General features: G+C 53.3%; 1 protein-coding gene across 10 annotated transcripts in view; it reads left to right on the forward strand.

The window, feature by feature from the left end:
• Window positions 1–21,681, forward strand: part of SRCIN1 (SRC kinase signaling inhibitor 1) — a 182,753-nt gene that overhangs the window by 80,544 nt on the left and 80,528 nt on the right. For all 10 annotated transcript variants that reach the window (XM_075059633.1, XM_075059632.1, XM_032791371.1 and 7 more), the window contains one exon: window positions 6,297–6,580. In XM_075059633.1, the coding sequence (XP_074915734.1) occupies window positions 6,320–6,580 (261 nt within the window). In that variant the 5' untranslated portion in view covers window positions 6,297–6,319. The remainder of the gene's footprint in view (window positions 1–6,296; window positions 6,581–21,681) is intronic.

A 21,681-nucleotide genomic window follows, 5' to 3' on the forward strand; every position in this document is an offset into this window, starting at 1 on the left:
AGGTGAGGGACAGGACCTAAGCCTGTAACCTGAGCCAGGTAGAGGGGGAGGGGGTCAGCACCTTTGCCCGGGAAGGACAAAAGGAAGGGGACGGCTGGAGGGGGTTAGTTCAGTTTCGGTTTTGGGCTGGGTGGTTGGAATTCAGGGAATCCCAAACTGGGAACTAAGCTTCCTGAACCCCCAGAAGGACTTGATTGAGGGGTCCTGGTTGTGCCTCCAAGCTCTGCTGTAACCTGCATTCCTGTTGTCCAATAAATCTTCTGTTTTACTGGCTGGATGAGAGTCATTGTGAGTCCCAGGAAGAGGGGTGCAAGGCCAGACTCCCCAATACTCTGTGACACTGAGCAGCAGAGGTGGTTTCAGAAGCTGGAGGTACCATTTCCCTCCATTCAAGCTTATACAACCATCAACTGGGCCGACTTTGTGGCGCACTCATTAGCTGCAGCACCCCCCTTCCCTGCTATGTTCCCACTTATCCCACCTCCAGGACCTAACTTGGGGTCAGTTTCAGTAAGCACCTGACAAACTAATGTGCTGGGGTCAATTGCTTTCCCCACTCTCTGACATGCAGCCATCTCTAGGATGGAGCATGGCAGCTGTTTGGAACATCTCACAACTGTAGGATGCATGAGCTTGAAAGGAAGAAAAGAGAAATTCTGCTGGGCGAAGAGGATTTAGGTCAGTGGAATGTGATTACTCCGGTTTCACTTTGGCCAGGAAACACGGATAACACCCTTGTTCTTATGAGATCGTGAAAGACCACATGCGGGTTAGCTCCTTTCTCACAGCCAGGCCCCAGGGGTTTCCCATCCACTTACAAACTCAGCCTGACCTCGTTTAGTCTGGGAGAGCTGTAAGGCTCCCCACACAAAGTGTTACAACCACAGGCCTCAGCAAGCAGCTTTAGCTTTGGGGAATACTATGGGGGGCTTGGCAAAGCCTGCCCTGGAGATGGCACCCAGGATCCGATGCCTGTGGGGGTACTGCCCCCTCCACTTGCTCATCATCCTCTGTCTTTGGAGACGAGGGGAGCTGGGAACTGGAGGGGGGAGAGGGGCCCTCGTTGGGATTACCTGCCAGCACTGTTCGCCTGGGGCTGCTCCCCTAACAGCCGTGCTGGTGGGTGCCAATGTGTGGCTCCTGGGGTTAATTGCACTGACAGACCTTTCCCTTCAGTTCCAGCCGGACCCCCAGCTAGAGCCCTTGTGCACGGAGGGGTTCTGCAGGGAGCTGGGGCGAGGGAAGGTCTGCCAATCAGAGGGGCCCCCCAGCCCTGCGCAGTGTGGCTCTGCCCTGCCTGCGCATCATGCAGGGCTTTTTAAATAACTCTTTTTAGCAATGGGGAGAGAGCCTGCAAGCTGGCGCGTTCCACCAGCAGAGCGTGTAATTAGGGAGCCGGGAGTTGCATGCTGATGTGCTGGCGATCGGTGGGCGGGAGCTTGGCACAGTGCTGTTCCCTAGGGCTGCTGCTGGGAGAGGTGTCCCGGACTGCAGCACGAGCTTGCCCTATCGCCGGCCAAAGGATGCAAGCGCAGGGCAGGCTGCAGCTCCACTGCAATCCTGACCATTGCAATCCTACCTCCTTCCCCAGCCCCCATAACCGCCAAGGAAGGGGAGAGGGTTTCTTGGCAGAAACGGCAGTGTTGCCTCCAAAGCAGCTTGGCTGCTCTTGCACGATCGTGGGCTCTCTCGCACTCTGTGGGTGCGCTCTCGCACGCTCCTGCTTCACCCACGCAAGCGGGTCTCGGTAAAGAGGCTGCATGCTGGAGTGGCTGGAGAGGAAAACTAGGACACCTGGCTTCTCGTCCCGATAACGCTGGTGACTTGCTATGCAGCCTTGGGCAAATTGCTGCCCCTCTCTGTGCCTCAGTTTCCCTATCTGTGATACAGAGGGAGAACCTCCCCCTGCCATGGGCTGTGTGGGGATGAATTAGGTCGGGTTTAGAAAGGACTTTATAGTGGAAGTGCCTATTGGGACTGATAAGTGATTATCCTGTGAGGTTGGCCACCTTTCCTTGATATCTCCTGAGGAGGCTGTTGTCAGTCACTCCCTGCTAGCTGTGCACTCTTTGCAGCGCTGCAGCATCTCCCCACACTGCAGGATCCAGGCTCTGCGTTTCTCTGACCCGGGCTTTGATGGTTTATTGTAGGGCCTAGTCCAGTGCGGGACCAGGCAGCTCCTCCCTCCCTAACTTCTACAATGAAGGTTAATAACAGGAAGCCCGGACTCCTGGGTTCTGCTCCTGGCCCTGTTGCTGATTTGCTCTGTGACCCTAGGGAAGTCACACCATCTTTCCCTGCCTGTTTCCCCATCTGAGGATGGGCTGAGAATAGGTACCCGCGCCCCAGGGGCGCCATGAGCTTAGAGGCATTGTCTGCAAAGCCCTTTGAGCTCCCAGGCGCAGGAGAGGGGCCGGTCTGATGAGCTCTAATAGCGCTCCAGGCTGGGCACTGCTGCCCAGGACGTGACATTTGTGTCTAATGAACGGGGAGCAGCAACCAGCTTCGTATCAGGACAGAGACCTCCACTCACTGCATTGCCCCCTGCATCAGTGCGAGACACCCCAAAGGCCGGCTGCCCCTGGAGCAGACAGCGCTGGGGACGCCTTGACAGCCTGACACAACTTCACTGGAAATTAAAATTATGATGTGCAGCCAATGAATTATGCATGGCTGCAAACTGGCAAGCCACCCCAACCTTTACTTTCTGTGTGATTGCCGGTCCCCCACCCCCATGTTATCCGTCTCCTTTGCAAAAAAAGGGACAAACGCACTCTGCAAATGACCATTGACTGACAGGGTGATTGACATAGAAATGACGCATGGTCCGGGGGTCCCAAACACTGGGCCAGGAAAGCTGAATTTGGTTGCCTGCTCTCTGGCTGTGGGACCTTGGGCCAGTCACTTTGCATTTTGTACCTCAGTTTCTCCATTTATGAAGACAGAGTTAATTTATCCTTCCTTCCCTTACTGGGGTGTCATGAAGTGCTTTGATGTTTGGAGCTCTCTGGGTAGAAATGGCAATAGAAATATCAGTCTGTTAGGCAAAGCTGAAGGCTGGCTGGGCTGATGGTTAAGGCATTAGCTGGAGACTCAGAGTTCAGTTCCCTGCGTGACTTAAGGCAAGTGACTTAATAGCTGTGTGCCTCAGTTTGCGATCCCTAAAATGGATCTCTCAGCACTGCCCTACCTCACAGGATAAATATGCTATGGGTTGTGAGAGGCTCACACACTGCAGGAATGGGGCCATAGAAATACCCAAGACCAATGTACTTATTGCAGTGTAAACACTGCTCCCTAGTGTTGAGAATCACTGCTTGCCTATCTGTTATAGGCACTATACTGTTAACAGCTGGTGGAGATTCTCCTTCAGCCCGTCTAAGCCAAGAGCCTTAAGCACAAGACTATCCTTCCTCTCTTGTCTGTGATTTTATTGCGGGCTACAGTCACCTTGTTTTTAAGTGTTTTTTAACCTCAAGGTACCTGTAACAATCCATCGCTATCCTCCTCGGTCACTCAAGGCACCGTGGGGCTGGGGCTCCATCTGTGAGAGCTAAGCTGCCCACTGGAGCTGTGTTCTGAGGGTCTCGTGTTTGTGGGGGCTGAACGCTCCAGGGGATCTCGGAGGGGAATGCTTTCCCAGTCTTAGAGGTGTAGGGGCAGGTCCCCGCTGTGCATGGAGAGGCGCCCTGTGGTCTAGATGCTTCCGAGACAGGGGCAGTTTGCTCTGGTTTGAGAGGGCTTTCCTGATCTGAATGCTAAGAATCTGCTACTGGAGTGTGTGTGTGTGTGAGGGGAAGGTTCTGGCACTAACTCTCTAGAGCTCTGTCAGCACAGGGCAAGCAGGGGAGATGTGGGATCTGCTAGAGACAAAGACCCAGCAGCAGGCAAGGTGAATCCTGAGGATGAGCCTGTGATGGAGTAGGGACTGTCTGTGTGGGGAACGGGAAAGCAGGGGATGTCTGTAGGTGAGGGACAGGTAGTCAGGTTGTAATGTGAGCCGGCAGGGGGGAGGGGGAGCTGCTGGGCGGAGGAGAAGGAAACAAAGGGTTTTTTTTGTCGGCCGGAGGAGGAGAGGCAGGACAGTTTGGGTTTGGGCTATGGGGAGGAATTCAGGGGATCCTAGCTGGGATCCAAGCACCCTGAACCCCCAGAAGGACTCAGTGGAGGGGTCCGGACTGTGCCTGCAAGCTCTGCTGTAACCTGTGTTCCTGCTGTCCAATAAACCTTCTGTTTTACTGGCTGGATAAAAGTCACTGTGGGTCCCAGGAAGAGGGGTGCAGGGCCAGACTCCGTGACAGAGCCTACAGAGAGATCTGGGGCGAGAGGGACCTCGGGAAGGGAGCTGGCTGAGGAAGGGGTCTCCGTGGGCCTAGGTGTGCAGGAAGCATGCGCCTGGGGAAGTGCGAAGAGGCGCCTGTCACTGGTTGGGGAGCGTGTTGCTTTCACCAGCTGGACCTTAGCCTCAGAGTGGTGCCAGTGGCCCGAAAGAGTCCTCCTCCCTCCCCCATGCACTGCCCTGCATTTCATTTTCTTTTTGGTCTGTCCGTTTGTCTGTGTCCTTCTGTGTGTCTCTGCTCCGGAGCAGTGCTTGGGCCCTCGTCCGTCATGGGTCTTTGACTGTTTTTGGTTTCAAGTTGATTGTCAGCCTTTTATTTTGAATGTTGTGGTCTCTGTGGTTTTCCTGTCCTGTTGCCCTCTATCCATGTCTGTTGCTGTCCTGGGACGGCGGCCCTGCAGCCTTCAGCCTCCCCTCTCCCCTCCCCTCTGCTGCAATCTGTCCCAGGACAAAACCCTGATTGCAGCCCCTACCCTCTTTCCTCCCCCCCAGGCCAGAATCCCCCCATGACCCTGCCCCCTTCTCCAGAGCTTGAAATCCACCCACCCTCTGTTTGTACCTCAGACACCAAGTCCTCCTTTGGGGGCTGAATGAGTGGCAGGGAGGGGAGCGTAGGTGGGAAAGGGGCAATGCCTTGGGGTGGCGGGGCTGTTGCTGGTGTCTGGTCACTGAGGACAAGCCCAGGACTTTTCATGCAGCTTCTATCCAAGAGGTGATTTAAAGAGACACTGCCAGATGCTTTAACCACAGGTTTAGAACTCACTTCCATTGCTGGCTTAAAACACATCCCCCTTGGAAGCTTAGATAATCTCCTTCCGGAGCCTCTTGTCCCCGCCCCATCTTTACCCCCTCCTCCCACCTTGGGTACTGGGCTCTTTGGAGAACCTGCCCCTTATTTAGCTGCCTCAATGGGAGCTCAGCTCATTTGGAAATCGGGGGCGAGCCCTAATTCCCCAGTCTGGGCAGAGATGAAGGAGGGAGTTGAACTCCCCACCTGCTGGGTATCTCACTGGGGCCCCGCTGTATTTCATTGATGCCATTTGCTGCCTGGCAGCAGAGCAGCGAATGAATCCAACCCATCCTGAGAGATTTACAAAGCGGCCAATGCCTCCTCGTCATGTGTGACTCCCCCTGAGTCTTGACCCCTGGAAAGCGCCCCTTTAAATCTGACCCATCTGAGAATCCAATTAGTGGATTGCTCTTTCTCCTGGTCACCAAACCGAGGTGGTACCATAAACCAGGGTGCTTTGCATGGTCAAGAACCCAGGGTGGAGCAACCTGTGCTTAGTATTTGCCCTTAGTGCCCCTCCGCCTCTATTCAGCTGCTGTGGGTGGGGTTGCTCTGCCGTTAGCCAGGGCCAGCTAGGAGTGCTGAGCAAGGTGGGACCCAGGCTTCAGGCATCGACCTTTCACCTCTGGAGAACGGAGCTGCTACATGAAGGAAGTCTGGTGGTTGCGAGCCAGGGCCTGCCTTGCCCATGTCCTGCCCCTTGGGTAGCAATGAACATTGCCACACAGTCTACACTGCAGCTGGGAGGCTGCTTCCCAGCCTGGGTAGAGACCCACGCTAGCTCATGCTAAAAATAGTGGTGCGGTAACGGAGAGCCAGGCCCCTAGTCCCCATGCCCTGGGCATTGTACAGCCGCTAGCCATCCAGCCCAACCTCTGCTCAGGGGCACCTCATGGCTGAACTAGCAGGACCTGGCTGGGGTGCCTGGATGGAGGATCTGGAGTATGGACCCTGCCCCCGGCCAGCCAGTGCTGTCAGCCCCTCACTTCAGTTCCTGGCTGCCAGCCCCAATCAAGCAGCTCCACGACAGAGCAATAATTGCTGGATTTCCTGCCCCGCCCTGGCCCCTCTCGATGGTCGCCCCAATGACCGAGGCATCAGGCCGAGAGATGACAGAAAGGTCCCTGACCCCAGCTCTGCTCTCTCCCCTTCCCCCACCCCGTGTAGATCCCGAGAGGACTAGCACACACATGATCTCAGCGGACGATGCGGAATACCCGCGGGAGTACAGGACCCTGGGGAACGGGACCCGGCGCTTCTCCAACGTCGGGCTGGTGCACACCTCGGAACGCCGGCACACGGTGATTGCCGCCCAGAGCCTGGAGGCACTGACTGGGCTCCAGAAGGCCGAGATGGACCGCAAGCGGGACGCCTTCATGGACCACCTGAAGAACAAGTATCCGCAGCATGCCCTGGCCATCCGAGGCCAGCAGGAGAGGATCCGGGATCAGGTAAGGGGCTCTGTGAACTCTAACCCAGGCCTGGCGGTGGCATCTGGCAGTGAAGTCACATCATGCATAAAAGGGCTGGTGGGCTCGCTCGAGGTCTTGCTAGCAGCCATAGGCTTTCCCCAGGCTCGCCCAGGGTTGTGAACGCACCGCCTCTCTCCGGGGGGGCACATGGGGGTGGGAATTTGATCTCAGGGGTGGGCTGGGGGACAAGCATTGGGAGCAGATTTACCTGTGTGAGGAGCTGGAGGTGTGTGTGTGGGGATTTGATCTCTGGTGGGGGCTAATGGGCATGCAGCGGGGGTGTATTTATCCTCTCTATGAGGAACCAGTGCCATGGAGCCCCCCCACAATGGATCTGTCCTCCAGGGGGCTAGCCAGCACATGCGGTAGGAGGGGAAACTCCAGCCCAGTTCTCTCCAACCTTCACTTGGGTTGGGGCTGTGAGTAAGGGCTGGCGAAGGCTGGAAGCTAAATTGGCTGACAGCCGAGCCCCCCTGCTCCCTACCTAGACCGTTGGGGTCAGCACCAATGCTCATTGCACACCTGGACTCTGCGTGGCCCTAAACACCCTGCTCGGGGCCTCCTCGGCTCTGGGCTTCCTCTCTCCACAGCACTTCTCCCCTCCCTGTGAGGGCAGGGGGAATCTCAAGAACTAGATCACACCTGCCAAACCTTTCACTGCAGCCCCCGCCTCAGTGACGAGCCCCAGGCTGCCCCTTAGGGAGGCGTTTCTGGCCCCGTTTTTATTAATCAGCCCAATAGCCCTCCTGCCATGGGTAGCCCCAGAGTGAGGCTGGGAGCCTGGCACAAGTCGCAGTGATGGTGGGTGTAGATACGTATGCGTGTCTCACAGGCCAGATTGCCAAGGGCTCAGCACCCAGATCTTCTGCCGAGCTCAGTTGCTGTTTATGCACCTAAATAAGAGACCGATTCTCCCAAGAACTCAGCACCCCAGGGACACCTGATGTGCTAAGCTTTTTGGAAACTCTGGTTGTGACTGGGGACAGAACACGGCCCCAGGCGTTTCTACAGCTTGCTTAGAGACAACACAGCTGAGACAGGTATTGAGGGTTAGTTCTCGTTTGGACAGGCTGTTACCAGGACCTGGGGTTTGAAGCTTAGAGTGGCAGCCAGACAGGGGCCTGCACGGTAGCTCCACACATTGCAGAATTGATCATGTTCGTGTCAAACTGCCTCATGCTTTCGGAGGGCTTGGATGCACCTGAACTGAGTGGCGGGGGAAGACCCTGTCTGTGTCTGGGGCGGGGATTCCCCACTGAGCTTGAGTGGTTCGGTGCAGGCGCTGATCATCGCTGCTCTGGACTCAGGCACCACCTCTGATGCAGCCTGGTCTGTAATTACCTGGGTGTAATTAGCAACTGGTCCCCAGTGTGGGCCAGGAGGAGGGGAAAGCAGTGCCGCATCTGCCGGGATCTCCGTAGTACAGGCTGCGTAATAGCTCCCCCTTATCTGCAGGGCAGGGACAGCATGGCCAAACTACCCCACAGCCATGCACTGCAGTGGGGAGGCAGTGTGACCCCATGGCTAGCACGCTGGCCTGAGACTCAGAAGACATGGGTTCAGTTCCCAGCTCAGCCACTGGCCTGCTGGATGACCCTGGGCAAGTCGGTTTGCCTCCCTGTGCCTCAGTTTCCCCTGACACTGACCTCCTTTGTAAAGCCCTTGGAGATCATTTGATGAAAAGAGCTAAACAAGAATAACGACCCTGACCATCTCCAGGAGATCAGCTGCCATGATCTGTTCAGTGCTTGGCTTCTATGCTTAGCTTACCAATAATGTGTGTGTGGTGTTACGGCCTCTAAGGAGTGGGCCACGATCCCTGGAATGGAGCTAGGTGCAGCAAGCTGTATATCTCATCGCAGATTCCCTGAGCCCTCTGTTCTGGCCTGCCCCAGTCCCAGCTCGGCACACAGTAGCTGGACGTATGGTAGCGAGGGAACTTCTGGTGCTTGCTGCGTTTCAGCTCTGTACTAGCAACGAAAGGAGGGAGGCTCTCCCCTTCCTCAGACATTCAGTGCTGTCACGGTGGCATACGCAGGCTGGCTAGTTTGTGACCCTCTCACAAACTCGAGTTCAGGGCTCGGGCCTGAGACTCTCCCTAGCGCCAAGCTCGGGGGATGCCGCAGGAGTTCCAGGCTGCAGAGCTGCCCACCAGTGGTGCTGCCATAAGTTAGGGCTATTTCGGCCCCTGACTAGCCTAGAAGCCCCAGGGCACAAAGCCCCCTTTCCCCCATGCTCAGAGCTGTGCCTGTGGGTCTGGCTACACTGCAATCAGAGGTGTGGCTGCAGCACGTGTAGCCTGTGAAAACAGCAGTGGCACCTCAGCAGCACAGCCTGGTCATTAGAGCAGGTACCCAGGGTCCCGGGCGGGGTTGTCCGGCCCGTGCGACTGCGGCTTCACTGCTTTTGTTACGTCTACATGCTCAGGTTCGTCTACACGTGCTACAGTCGCAGCACAGAATTCCAGCAAAGGCAGCTGCCCGCGCTAAGGAATCATCCATCCGTGTCTGGGCCAGGCCGGGGAAGGCATGAATCACCTCTCAGGGGCCCAAGCACCCCCTGAGCCCTTTGTGAGCTCCCCACCCCGTTACCGTCCTTTCCAATGCCGGCGCTTCCTCTGCATAAGGGGCCTTCAGCAAAGCCATTTGAAAACAGCACCTAGATCTGTAGCAGAGGCGTGGAGGGTCCTTTGGGATACCGGTGTTCCAGGCACCAAGCTGCCGTCATGTCCCTGCCAGTCCCGGTTCCTCCTGCTTCAGTGGGGCTCGCCTGGGGATTGCTAGCAACGCTGCCCTCCCTGCCCACCGGTTTGCTAAAAGGGCCCCAGGGGAGATTTGGCAGCTGCACCTGGTGACTTCAGGTATCTGGCGCGATGCTGCGTGCGTCAGCAGGAGCCTCTGGAATCACAGCTCAGCAAGAGAAGCGGCTTCTGCATGGGGCCTGAACCCAGCCAAAGCAGGGGAGTGGCTGGTCTTGGTGGATTCATGCTCTGCTCTCTGCTGTGGTGAGTGCAGGCTCTGCCCTGTGCAACCAACTGCAGTCAGGCCAGAGGGTGCCCTGTAGGAGGGACGGGCAGCTGAAGCCCTAGCAATGGGATGGGCAGCAGAAGAAGGGGAAGGAGGCGAATGGGGCATAGCTGGAAATGGCAGCATCACAAAAGGGAGTGGAGGGCGAGGGCATCTGCTGCTTCCGGGTTGGCTGAGAGCTCATGTCCTCCCAGCAAGCAGCAGGATAAGCATCAGGGCGTGCCCCCCATCTCTCTAGCCAGCAGGCCTTCGGTAACAGGGCTGGATTGTGTCCTGCCCCTGCACTGCTCCAGCAGGCCCTAGGGCTGGGAAGGCGGCTGTGAGCTTGGCAGGATGAATGAGAACCTGAACCCTGCTGGGGGCACGAATGAGCTGAATTTGTTGGTCTCTCCCCCCACCTCAGCGAGTCTGCACTAGAGAGGGGGAGTCCTGGCACAGCAGGGGGCTGCGGGCCAGGACTGAGGGGCATTCGCAGACCAGGAACAGCAGGTGGTGCCAGGAGCGAGGGGCATTGCCAGAGCTGTCTGGGCTCCAGAACCAGAACAGCAGGCGGCAACGCGGGTGAGGTGCATTGGCAGAGCAGTGTGTGCGGAGGGGAAGGGATTCAAACACAGCACCTGTCCGCACTCAGTTACCAGAGCCAGACTATCAGCAATGCCCTGCTCCATGCAATCATTCATTCCAAAATGAAAAGGCTGAAAGACAGTTCCGACCCTCCGCCCCCCAAGAGCACGGGCCTTTTACCTGCCTTATTCACCCTATTCCTCCCATTTGTGCTTGAGAAACAACCAGAACTCTCTCCCAGGGCTCTTTCCTAAGGGTTCCACCTGGGACTTACATGCCTCTTGCACGAACTGCAGCATCCATTAGAAAGTGATGTGGTCTTGTTAGGTCCTGTTGTATCTCAGCGTCATAAAATCCCACCCACGCCTCACCTCTTCCAGGGATCATGGGACTGGGCATGCGACTGGCAGCAGGGTGGGGTTCAGAGTGGAGCTGGTGCTTACTTCAGTCGATACAAACTCCCTACAGTACTGTCGGCCCTCTCTTCACCTGCGATGAGTTTTCATGTACTGAGTGGCAAAATAAATGTGGTTTTGTAATCCCTGCGCAGCACTCGACTGGGACTCAGGAGACATGGGTTCTATTGTCTGTTCTGTCACTGGCCTGTTGGGTGACCTTAGGCAAAGTCACTTCCCCACTGTGTGACTCAGTTTCCCCATTGACATAAAAACATAAGAATGGCCATGCTGGGTCAGACCAATGATCCATCCAGCCCAGTGTCCTGTCTTCCAACTGTGGCCGGTGCCAGGTGCTTCAGAGAGAATGAACTGAACAGGGCAGTTATCGAGTGATCCATCCCCTGTCATCCAGTTCCAGCTTCTGGTACTCAAAGATTTAGGAACATACCATTGCATCCCTGAGCATCTTGGGTAATAGCCATTGATGGACCTATCCTCTAGGAATTTATCTCATTCTTTTTTGGCCTTCACAACATCCCCCGGCAATGAGTTCCACAAGTTGACTGCACTGGGTGAAGTTGTACTTCCTGATGTTTGTTTTAAATCTGCTGCATATTAATTCCATTGGGTGACCCCTGGTTCTTGTGTTATATGAAGGGGTAAATAACACTTCTTTAGTCACCTTCTCCACACCAGTCATGATTTTATAGACCTCTATGGTTCCCCCGCTCAGTCATCTCTCTTCTAAGCTTAACAGTCCCAGTCTTTTTAATCTTTCCTCATACGGACACTGTTCCAGGCCTCTAATCATTTTTGTTGCCCTTTTCTGTACCTTTTCCAACTCTAATACATCTTTTGTGAGATGGGGTGACCAGAACTGCACACAGGACTCAAGATGTGGGTGTACCGTAGGTTTGTATAGGGACATCATGATATTTTCTGTCTTAGTATCTATCCTTTTGCTAATGGTTCCTAACATTCTGTTTGCTTCTTTGACTGCCGCTGCACATTGAGCAGATGTTTTCAGAGAATATCCGCAGTGACTGCAAGATCTCTTTCTCAACTAGTAACAGCTCATTTAGACCCCATCATTTTGCATGTATAGTTGGGATTATGTTTCTCAATGTGCATCACTTTGCATTTATCAACACCGAATTCCATCTGCCATTCTGTTGCCCAATCATCCCGTTTTGTGAGATCCCTTGCGAACTCTTTGCAGTCAGCTTTCGACTTAACTCCCTTGAGTCATTTAGTGTCATCTGCAAACTTTGACACCTCGTCGTTTACCCCTGTTTCCAGATCATTTAGGAAGACGTTGAAGAGCGCTGGTCCCCATACAGATCCCCAGGAGCCCCGCTATTCACCTCTTTCCGCCATGAGACCTGACCATTTATCCTTACTCTTTGTTTTCTGTCTTACTGATCCAGGAGAGGATCTTCCCTTGGATCCATGGCTCCTTACTTTGCTCAAGAGCCTTTGGCGAGGGCCCATGTCAGAGGGTTACTGAAAAAGGGAGATAATGATAATGGTCCCCTTTGTGAAGCGCTTTGAGATCTGTTGATGGAAAGTGTTATCTAAGGGCAAGGCATTATGCTCATTCTATTTCCAGGCAGCATCTCAGGGAAGGGGAAGTTAAGGTCGTAACTTTGTATCAGGAAGTTCAAAAGGGGAAAAAATCTTTTATAGACACCGTCATTCAAACAAACACACACACCTAAAGATAGAACATTCCACCTTTGGTCTGCCCCCTTATCTCATTCAGCCTTTACTCTGCTCTCATGTCCATGCCGGCCCTGTGCATCTTCCATGTAACACACATCTGTCTATGACCCATGTGACAGCTAGGGACAAATCAAACCCCAGATGCCTTGCCAGGAACCTGGAAAGCTGAGGGCGATCTTTGAAATTCCAGGTCCTTTGCCATTTTGTCTGACAGCTGTATTATTCACGATGTTTCTTTCTAGTAGTGCCCAGAACCTGAAGCTCAGATCTGGACTCTGTTGTGCTAGGTTCTGTATATCCATGGCAGCCTGCTACAAAGAGTGTACAGTCTACATACACCAGGCAGACGAAGGAAGCGTCGCCATCCCTAGTTACGGAGGGGGAGTGGAGGTACAGAGGGATTAAGTGACAGGTTTCACCCGGGGGTCTGTGACGGACACAGCTGAGGATCGGACTCAGATCACTTGCGCCCCGGTCTAATATCTTGCAAACAGAAGCAGTCTGCTACCAGCCAGCTGTTGTAGGTGCTAATGCAGCCTCTGCTTGGCTAATATTTCACTGTGTTTTCCTACAATAAGTCTCTTTCTTTCCTGCACTTACCTCCCCCAGACCGACATGCTGAGGAACTAATGGCACCCTGGACTTTAAAGAGCTTTTCTTGTGGTTTATGATCTGGCTGCAATGATGCTTTTGGCCTGTGCCAAGTTTCCTGCCCGAAGCAAACACGTTGTTCTTTTTAAATTGGATCATCTGTTTTGTCCCAAGCCAGCTAGTTTCAAGGGGGAAACCGCCGGGTCTCCCATGCTCCAGACAGCTGGCAGACCTGTGCACTAACAGGACACTGCAGATGCGCAGATGGCAGGTTTGGGAGCGGGCAGAGATCTCTGAGCGTGCTCGAGCTGGGTACAGCCCGTCAGCATTGCCCAGGGCTCACTGGGTGGGCCTGCGGGATCTGAACTGAGTAGCCTCAGTCCAGTTCCCAGGGCACAAGTGTGTTTCCATTACATAAACCACCCCACAGTTGACACTATTGGGTTGCTCTGGTTGGAATCGGCAGCAGTGTTTCTCGGGCACGGCCAGTCCTCTCTCCCCTACGGGGTTGCCCCAGCAGGACTGAGGAATGCTTGCCCTGCTGCTGCTCATGCTCTGGGAATCAACCGAAGGACTCCAGTCCCAAGCCCTGTCAATCCAGCCCTGAATTCACAGCTACAACGACATGGTATGGAAAGGGACCAAGGGTGGTGAGCAGAGGAGAGCTGGAGAAATTCCAGCTGGGTGCCTCCCAGAGGGATGAAAGCAACCTGGGCATAAAGAAATAGAGCATTATAGGACAGGAGCTTGGGCTCCTGTCTCTCCAGTCAGGAGGTTGATGTGGCATTGGTTTGGGCTGCATTGAGTCCTCCGAGTCTCTGTTTGTCTGTTTCCCTCCAGATTTAATCTACACATATTGGGGGTGGGGGGTAGAACACCAACTTCTTTCCCTCTGTTGAAGAGGTTTCCTTTCCAGTGTGTCCCCCTCCTGCTGGGTCAGGCCCCAGAAATCAGTTTGGATCAGTGGATATAACTGTTAGGTTGTGAGAACAGATCAGTTTTAACCCTGACCTGGCCATTGGCCAGCACTCCCATGGTATTTCCAGGAGACCAGTCGAGGTTACTGATTTCACTAGGCTCCATGCAGGACTCACTGGGCAAGGTTCTCTGGCTTGTGTTCTGCAGGAGGGCAAACTACATGATCAGGCTGGCTCCTCTGGGCCTTAAAAAGCTATGGCTGTGTGATGTCTTGGGGGCCTAGTGCAGAGGGCACAGGACATGGACTCAGGAGATGTGGCTTCTGTTCCTGGCTCAGCCATGGGCCTGCTGGGTGACCTGGGGTGTGTCACTTCCCAGCTCTGTGCCTCAGTTTCCCCATCGGTCACTTGAGGATAACGAGGCTGACTTTGTTTGTAAAGTGCTTTGAGGTCTGCTGGTGACAAGCGCTAGATAAGAGCTAGAGATTTGTTTGTGTTTGATCATTTAAAACACCATCTCCCGGTGCCTCTCTCCACCCTCCCCATTCCCGCCTCGTTTGTTACAACCGCTTGTTGTGTATGGCACTACTGGGATGGTCAGCTCTCGGGGGGAGGGGCCATGGCTTCCTATGTGTTTATACAGCTGCTTGGGCCCTACCATAATAATCTCTCTCACCACAGAACTGGTGCAGCATGGGGTGCCCCAACAGCACCCTGCATCTGGAGCGATGCCACCCTGTGGGGGGGAAAGGCAGTGCAGTCTCCATGGCCTCTCCACTGAGACTCCTAATAATTAAACCACGATTTGAGGACTTCAGTAGCTCAGACATAGGTTAGGGCTTTGTTACAGGAGTGGGTGGGTGAGATTCTGTGGCCTGCGTTGTGCAGGTCAGACTAGATTATCATAATGGTCCCTTCTGACCTTAAATTCTATGACTCTATGAATTTAACAACCATTGGGATTATCTTTACTGCTTTCCCCAAGGGACTGAACTGAAGAGCTACCCTCCTCATTTCACACAGGACCCAAACAGTCCCTGTTGACCCAGGCTGGATTCAAGCCGCTGACCCAGGGCCTGTCCTCCTCTGCTTCTGAACAGTGGGAAATCCGTGCTGCGGATGGGCTGGTGTGGAGATCTGGCTTCGTGAGGGAGTGTGGTTTGGCCAACTCTGAGCATGCAAAACTCATTAGTCAGGCTCCTTGAAATCATGAGATTAAAGCTTAAAAGTCCCCCCCGCCCCCAGGATACACTTTGGGTTCTTCTTATTTGCCCTCTGGGGCGTGAGCCTTTGGGCATCATGAATTCAAGCTTTTCCCTACAACCACAAGGGCTAGAAACTTCTTGCAAAAAAAAAAGCAAGTTGAGAGTCTCCTGCAATCACATAACTCCAGGAGCTGGGGCTTTAAATCCCAACTTGTGACAAAATCACAAAGCTGGGCGCATGAGTGCCAGTGGGACTTCTGCCTCTTGTCCCCCATGCAGACTGAGAGTAGCTGATATGCTTTTGTCTGTGCTCCCCAGACTTGAAAATCTGGGGGTTGGGGCAGTGCATAATCTGTGACAAGCCCTTGCCTCTAAAACTGATTTCTGTACTGTGGTCTGTATGTGCTTGCTTGGACCAGCAAGACTCAGTGCGTCTCCCATCTTCTCCCCTAGGGGGCACCAGTGGTTCTGGGTTGCTGCTTCTCTCTGATGAGTTGGCTGCTCCATGAATGGTCTGGTGTTAAGGCAGGAGAAGATTTCTGGGCATGCTTGTAAAAGCCAGTGCATCAAAATCAGAGTAAGGTACCAGCTGGAGAAGTTAGGATTAAGCCTCTTCTACATGGCGTGTTTACAGACTGTGACTGCTGCTCACCTGTGTTATCACACGGCTTCTTCTGACCTGTGGGGACAGAAACCACCGTATGCAGGAACCAGTGCTGAGCCCCGGCACCTCTGGGCTTGCTGCATCCATTATGAATGTTAAAAAATGGCTTGAGCTACAGCACCTCTTTCATTACATATTAAGCATTGGCAGAAACTATTGGCCAGATCCACAGCTTGGTGTATAGCAATGTAGCTCTGCTGAAGCCAAGGGCACTCCATTGATTTGCCCCAGCTGAGGAGTTGGCTGTGTTCTTAGTCACTTTTAGAGTATGCTTTCTCTGCCTACGTGAACAAGGAGAAAATCCAGACTGTTTCCCCAGTGTGTTCTCTGGGGCGTTGCTGGGGCCAAACAGACCCCTGGTGAGAGCAGTCTTTCTGTCCATAGAGGCCTGGCAAAGCCAAGCCTCTTCCTTATTATCTCCAGCCTGCTCGGTGCAAGCAGTGTTAATTATTGATTGCCGTTTTATCATCATCAGTCCACTGTTCAGGCTGCACTCGTTAGACATCGTACAGTGAGAGTCATGCATCGTCTTTGAATCCATTCAGTTCCGCACTGGAGATACAGGCCTCCCCTTTCTAGTCAGAGAGAGCGATTTCTTGGTAAATAACTTGAAATGTTTCGGTTATTAATACAATAATAAAACCACCAGCATTTGTAGAAAGCCCCACTGCTTGGACTCAGGCGCTGAATGATTTCTGAGCATTGTTATAATCGGATGGAAAGATCTTCTGGATTCTAATGATGTTTTTTTAAAAAAAACAAGACTATGTAAAAGCAGCAGAGAATCCTGTGGCACCTTATAGACTAACAGACGTTTTGGAGCGTGAGCTTTCGTGGGTGAATACCCACTTCGTCAGACTATGTAAATCCATCACAGAGGGGGAAACTTATCCTCGTGGGAAGAGCCCGCAAAAGGTGCACTGTAGCCATAAAGCCCAGGTTTTAAGTGGTATTTAGGTAATACAAAGACCTTCTGCTGGTGCACTGCCCAGGGGTGAAGCACAGCCAGAGGCAGTAAAATAAATACAACCCACCGTTTTGGGAAGACACTCTGGAGGAGGCAGAGTGCTCCCCCTTGGGGTAGCGCACAGATTCAGAGGTTCCAAGGCCGGCAGGGACCGTTGGGACCAACTCGTCTGACCTCGTACATAACACAGGCCAGAGAACTGCCCCAAAACCATTCCTAAAGCAGATCTTCTAGAGCAACGTCTAGTCTTGATTTTCAATTTGCCAGTGTTAAAGAATCCACCCCGACCCTTGGTAAATTATCCCAATGGTGAATTACTCTCACTGTTAAACATTTACGCCTTGTCTCCAGTCTGAATTTGTCTAGCTTCAACTTCCAACCATTTGATTGTGTTTGAGCTTCCTCTGCTAGACTGGAGAGCCCAGTATTAAATATATTTTCCTATGTAGATACCGATAAGCTGATAACCACTGAACATTACTCCCCGGAGTCCTGCCTGCCACCCCATATCTGAGGCAGAAACCAGCAAACAAAGAGATGGTTGCATCTGCTATGGGGGAAAGAAAACAAGCATTATTCATCTTCTCCCAACGTGTTAAACAGTTGTGGAGAGTAAATGAAAATAGAAGGGTTGGAACCAGTGGATGCCAACCTTTAAATGACATTGTGTTGCAAACATGATCGAAGCCTTTCTGCAGCGTTACAGACTTGCTCGTTTTTTTAATATATTAGCCATTTGGCAGGGGGAGGCTGCTGGGTAATTTAGATCCCAATTTTAGCTTGTTTAAAATATGATATACGAGAGAGTTTACCAAACCGGATCTGAATAGAAATGTTTTGGAAATGTCAGTGTTCCATTCAGAACGGCAGCCCCCAAAGCAAACACCATGGTGCTGATCACAAGAAATGGAAAGTGAGAGCAATATTAATATTAATTATATGTATGTCTATCATAGAGAAGGAAAGGCAGGTGCACACAATCCCTGCAACACCCAACAGGCTGTCAGCAAATCTACAGAGAAGACCAAGGCTGAAGCGAGCTATTTGAAAACCCGGATGGACCAGAGCTTTAAATGGCAGGTTAACAATAAACAGCAGAATGAGACAAGGAAAGTGAAACTGACTAATAGACCAGATTAGCCCCCCTGTCTTCCTGAGGTTTGGATTGAGTTCCCAGCCCCGCAGTACCAAGTGCTGCCCCCAGCTGGAGGAAATGCGGGAAGTAAGCAAACACCAAGACGTTCTGATTTTTTTAAAAATTCCTTTTTAATGTATTAATATAACACAGTCAAGAAATGTATCCCTCTCCCTCCAGATTGTGTCCCTTTAATACAGCCTGAAGAAGGGGTTAGTATTATTGGTAAGTGTGTGTGGTACCGTAGCAGCTAAAGCCCCCAGCTGCGAACGAGGCCCTGCTGCGCTAGTTGGTGTACACATAGTGACGGTCCTTGCTCGGAAGAGGTTACAGTCTGCGTCAATCAGATAAAGGGTGGGAGGTGGAAAAGGCCCAGTGACAGAGCTGGGGTTAGAATCCAGGTCTCCTGACTCCCAGGCCCGGGTGGGCCTTGTCCATTAGCTCATGTCATCAGCACTGTCTTTAGCTGGATGTGGGCTCAGAATGGCAGATAGGTATCTCCACTCACAAACTCCAAAAGGAGGTTGTTTTTGCCTCACGCAGCAGCGAGACGCTGAGTCCATCCCCACAGTCAGCATGAAATTCCAAGTGGGTTCCTTCGAGACAGCTGGAAATAGGGGGACCACTTAGCAAGTGTGAAAAATCGGGATGAGGGTGAGGATAATAGGCGCCTAGATAAGACAAAACTGCGAATATCAGGACATCCGGTCACCCTAGCAGGAAAATGTGTTGGCGCAGTGGCTAATACCCTCTGAAACATGGCACTTCCCATGTGATGCCCTTGTACTGTGAACTGCACATCAGCCAAATGGCCTTGCTTCAATCTGAGTGGGATCAGAAAGTTACAAATGTGTATAATGGTAATAATTACCAATGAATTGCAATCTCCACTGCCTTCCTGCCATGCTGAATGAACCCATTGCTCTGTGCAACCTAGCATCCCGCTGCACCAGATCCAGCCACTGGGAAGGCTAGTCCCCTGTGCTTTAATCTGCAGACCCCCAGTGTTCCGCGGACCACAGGTTGCAACCCACTGACTTCGATCATGAGCTTTCTGGAGCAGGGACTATCTGTCTAGTCTGTGTATGGGCAGCACCTAGGCCATGGCTAGGACTCCAGGATGCTACCACAATACAGAGAGTCGACAATCATCATACAGCCCCCCCTGCCCCCGTCCTGAGCCGGTGGGAGTTGAACTTTCAAGGTTCAAGTGTGTTTGAAAGTAGGGGGCAAGGAGGCCACCTACTGCTAGTGTGTGTGTGGTGGGGGAGTACGGGAGAGACTTGTCTACCGTGTTACCAGAGAGCAGGAGGAGGGGTGAGGCCCCGCAGAACACGCAGCCCCTGCTGCTCCTATAACTGTTAGCAATTTTTTGCATGAGCTATTTTTAACAGTACTTTGCCCTTCTTCATAAGATCTGTCATTTACGGTGCTCCTGGTGCTTTACGAGCAGCCGTTCAGCCTGTTTTGTTCACAGCTCGAGGTGAGAGTTTGGTCAAGTGCTCGTAGCTCAGGAGAGAGTCAGGGCTCTCCTGGGTTCTGCGCCTCGGTCTGTCATTTTGTTGCCTTATGCCTCAGTGTCCCCATCTGTAAAGTGCAGCCCCAAGCATGCAGACACTATTATTACTTAGTATTTGTGTTACTGTAGCCCCCAGTCATGGACTCCAGTGTGCCAGGTGCTGTACAGTCCCAGGACACAAACACGGCCTCTGCCCCAAGGCGCTTACGAGCTAAGGAAACGTCATGGAGTCAGCCCCCCCAAAGACATGTTATGACTAAAAATAATCAGCGATGCACTCTGTTTATTTGCCACCTGTGTCAAGCCGTTGGGAGGGTCACACTTCCACGCATTTCTCGAGCTGGTTAAAAAAACAGAAAAGCAAGCTGAGATTTTCACCTAATCCCAGTGACTCCAGTAGCTGGTGCTTTAAGAAAGGGAACGAGACTCGAGAGTTGGGCTCTGACTGAGCTCCCGGTTGGCTGTGGAGATAAATGCACCACTGGGTTGTAAAGCTCGATAGATTCCTCCGGAGCACAGAGCTGGACATGTGCAGAGAGAGGTCATTTCACATACAGCTGGCTGGGTCACCCTGATCACCACCGGGGTGTTACCGACTCTTAACCCCCAGGGACTTCACTGCCTGCTCCCCAGGTACCTGGGCTCAGAGAGGCAGCATTGCACGGGGACAGTGAAATGGTGGAAGTGAACATTAGCTGTGCAGCCCTTTGAGGAGGCATGGAAAGCAGGAAGAACTGCTGGGATCCTGGTAGGGTAATACAGCTGCCTACCCCACCTGCAGTTTCTCACCTCTGGGGTATCCTCTTCCCCACTCCCAATATTATATGGCCAGTGTGTGTGCGCCTTCCTGAGCTCTTACTATGGGGGTGCTGCCTGACCTCCCAGCACTGTGGGACACCCCCCAACGGGAGGGACACTGACCTCTGCGCATCACCCCCTTCCCTGGATGGTCCCTTCGTTGCTTCTCTGCTCCCTCTCTCCCCTGTCTCTTTTCCTTCCCCACTGACGTAGGGTCTCTATCTGGCACTGCTGCATGGCACAGAGACACCGGGATTGCCCAGGATCTCACACATGTGGCCCGTCGCCTCCCCTCCATGACATCCCTTCAGAACACACGTCATGGTTCAGATGGGCTGGCATGGGCTGGTGTCTCTCCGGAGATACAGAGGCGAGGCGTAGGGTGCTGCTGAGGGGGCCAGGGCAGCCTAGGGTGACCAGATAGCAAGCGTGAAAAATTGGGACAGGGTGGGGGGTAATAGGTGCCTATCTAAGAAAAAACCCCAAATATCAGAACTGTCCCTATAAAATAGGGACATCTGGTCACCCTAAACAGCCCCACATGGGGCTGGGCCGAGGTTCGTCCTTTGTGCTATCTCTTGGGCCGTGTGCACCTCAAGCAGTGACAGCCTTGCTCGGGGAGGGGAAGAGCGTGGCAGCGGGAAGGGAACTGGGGCATTTGTGGAGGGAGTTGGTTGTGGAGTTAGTGGTCAACATTCGGAGACCTTGTCAGAGAGGGAGGCAGCCCTAGAAGTGGGCTCTGCTGCGCCAGCCCCAGGAGTCAGATCCAGCTCAATGCAGGGGGCCTGGTCGTGTGGGGTACAGCCGTGGAGATGGGCCCTGCTGTGTAGAACAGCTGGCCTGGGACTTGTCCATCTCCTGACCCTTCCAAAGGGATTGGACTGGTGTGAGACAGCCACTTGGACTCAGGCAATGCACTGGGTCCTGCTCCATGGGGGTGGGACTGGTACCACTGGGACCCTGCACCTAGAGACACTTGGGCTTGGGGGCTAGCAGGGGTGGTGAGATGTGGCACTCAGAGAGAAGGGGAAAGAGGCAGAGCCCCAGCGAGGAGGCTGGCAGGCGCCTTGCTCACAGCTGTCTGTGCTCCAGGGTGGGCAGTTCCAAGCACAAGCAAAGATTTTGAGACGTGCAGAGTAGATTTCCGCCCCCTGCCAGGCTGGGCCGACCACCCGCAATGAAATCCCGGCTGCTAATAAGCTGCTGCACTTCATTATCAGCACATGCCAGGGGGCTGGGCCGAAGCATTTAACTCTAGTCTCTGTGGCTTGTGCTCTGAAGGCTCTTTTAAGATCTTGAAAGCACCAACTTGGGTTTCTCCTGCATATTTTTTGCCTGCATTTGCAAGGCTATCATGGTGCCTGCGCCTGCCTCCATCTGCTCCAGCATCTCTGGGTGTGTTCTTCTGCATGCGTGTGTGCATGACCCGTGCTTCGCGCAGACTCTTGCTTGGGACTCTGGGCAGGGTCTTTTAAAACCATCCCTCCCAGCGCAGTCCCAGCCCAGACAAGGTGAGCCCAAGTTCTGCAGTGACCCCTGCTGGGAGAGCTGCAAGAGCGACAATTTCCCCCCCA

Source organism: Chelonoidis abingdonii, chromosome 21 (genome assembly GCF_003597395.2).
Source record: "Chelonoidis abingdonii isolate Lonesome George chromosome 21, CheloAbing_2.0, whole genome shotgun sequence".
Taxonomy (NCBI): Eukaryota; Metazoa; Chordata; order Testudines; family Testudinidae; genus Chelonoidis; species Chelonoidis abingdonii.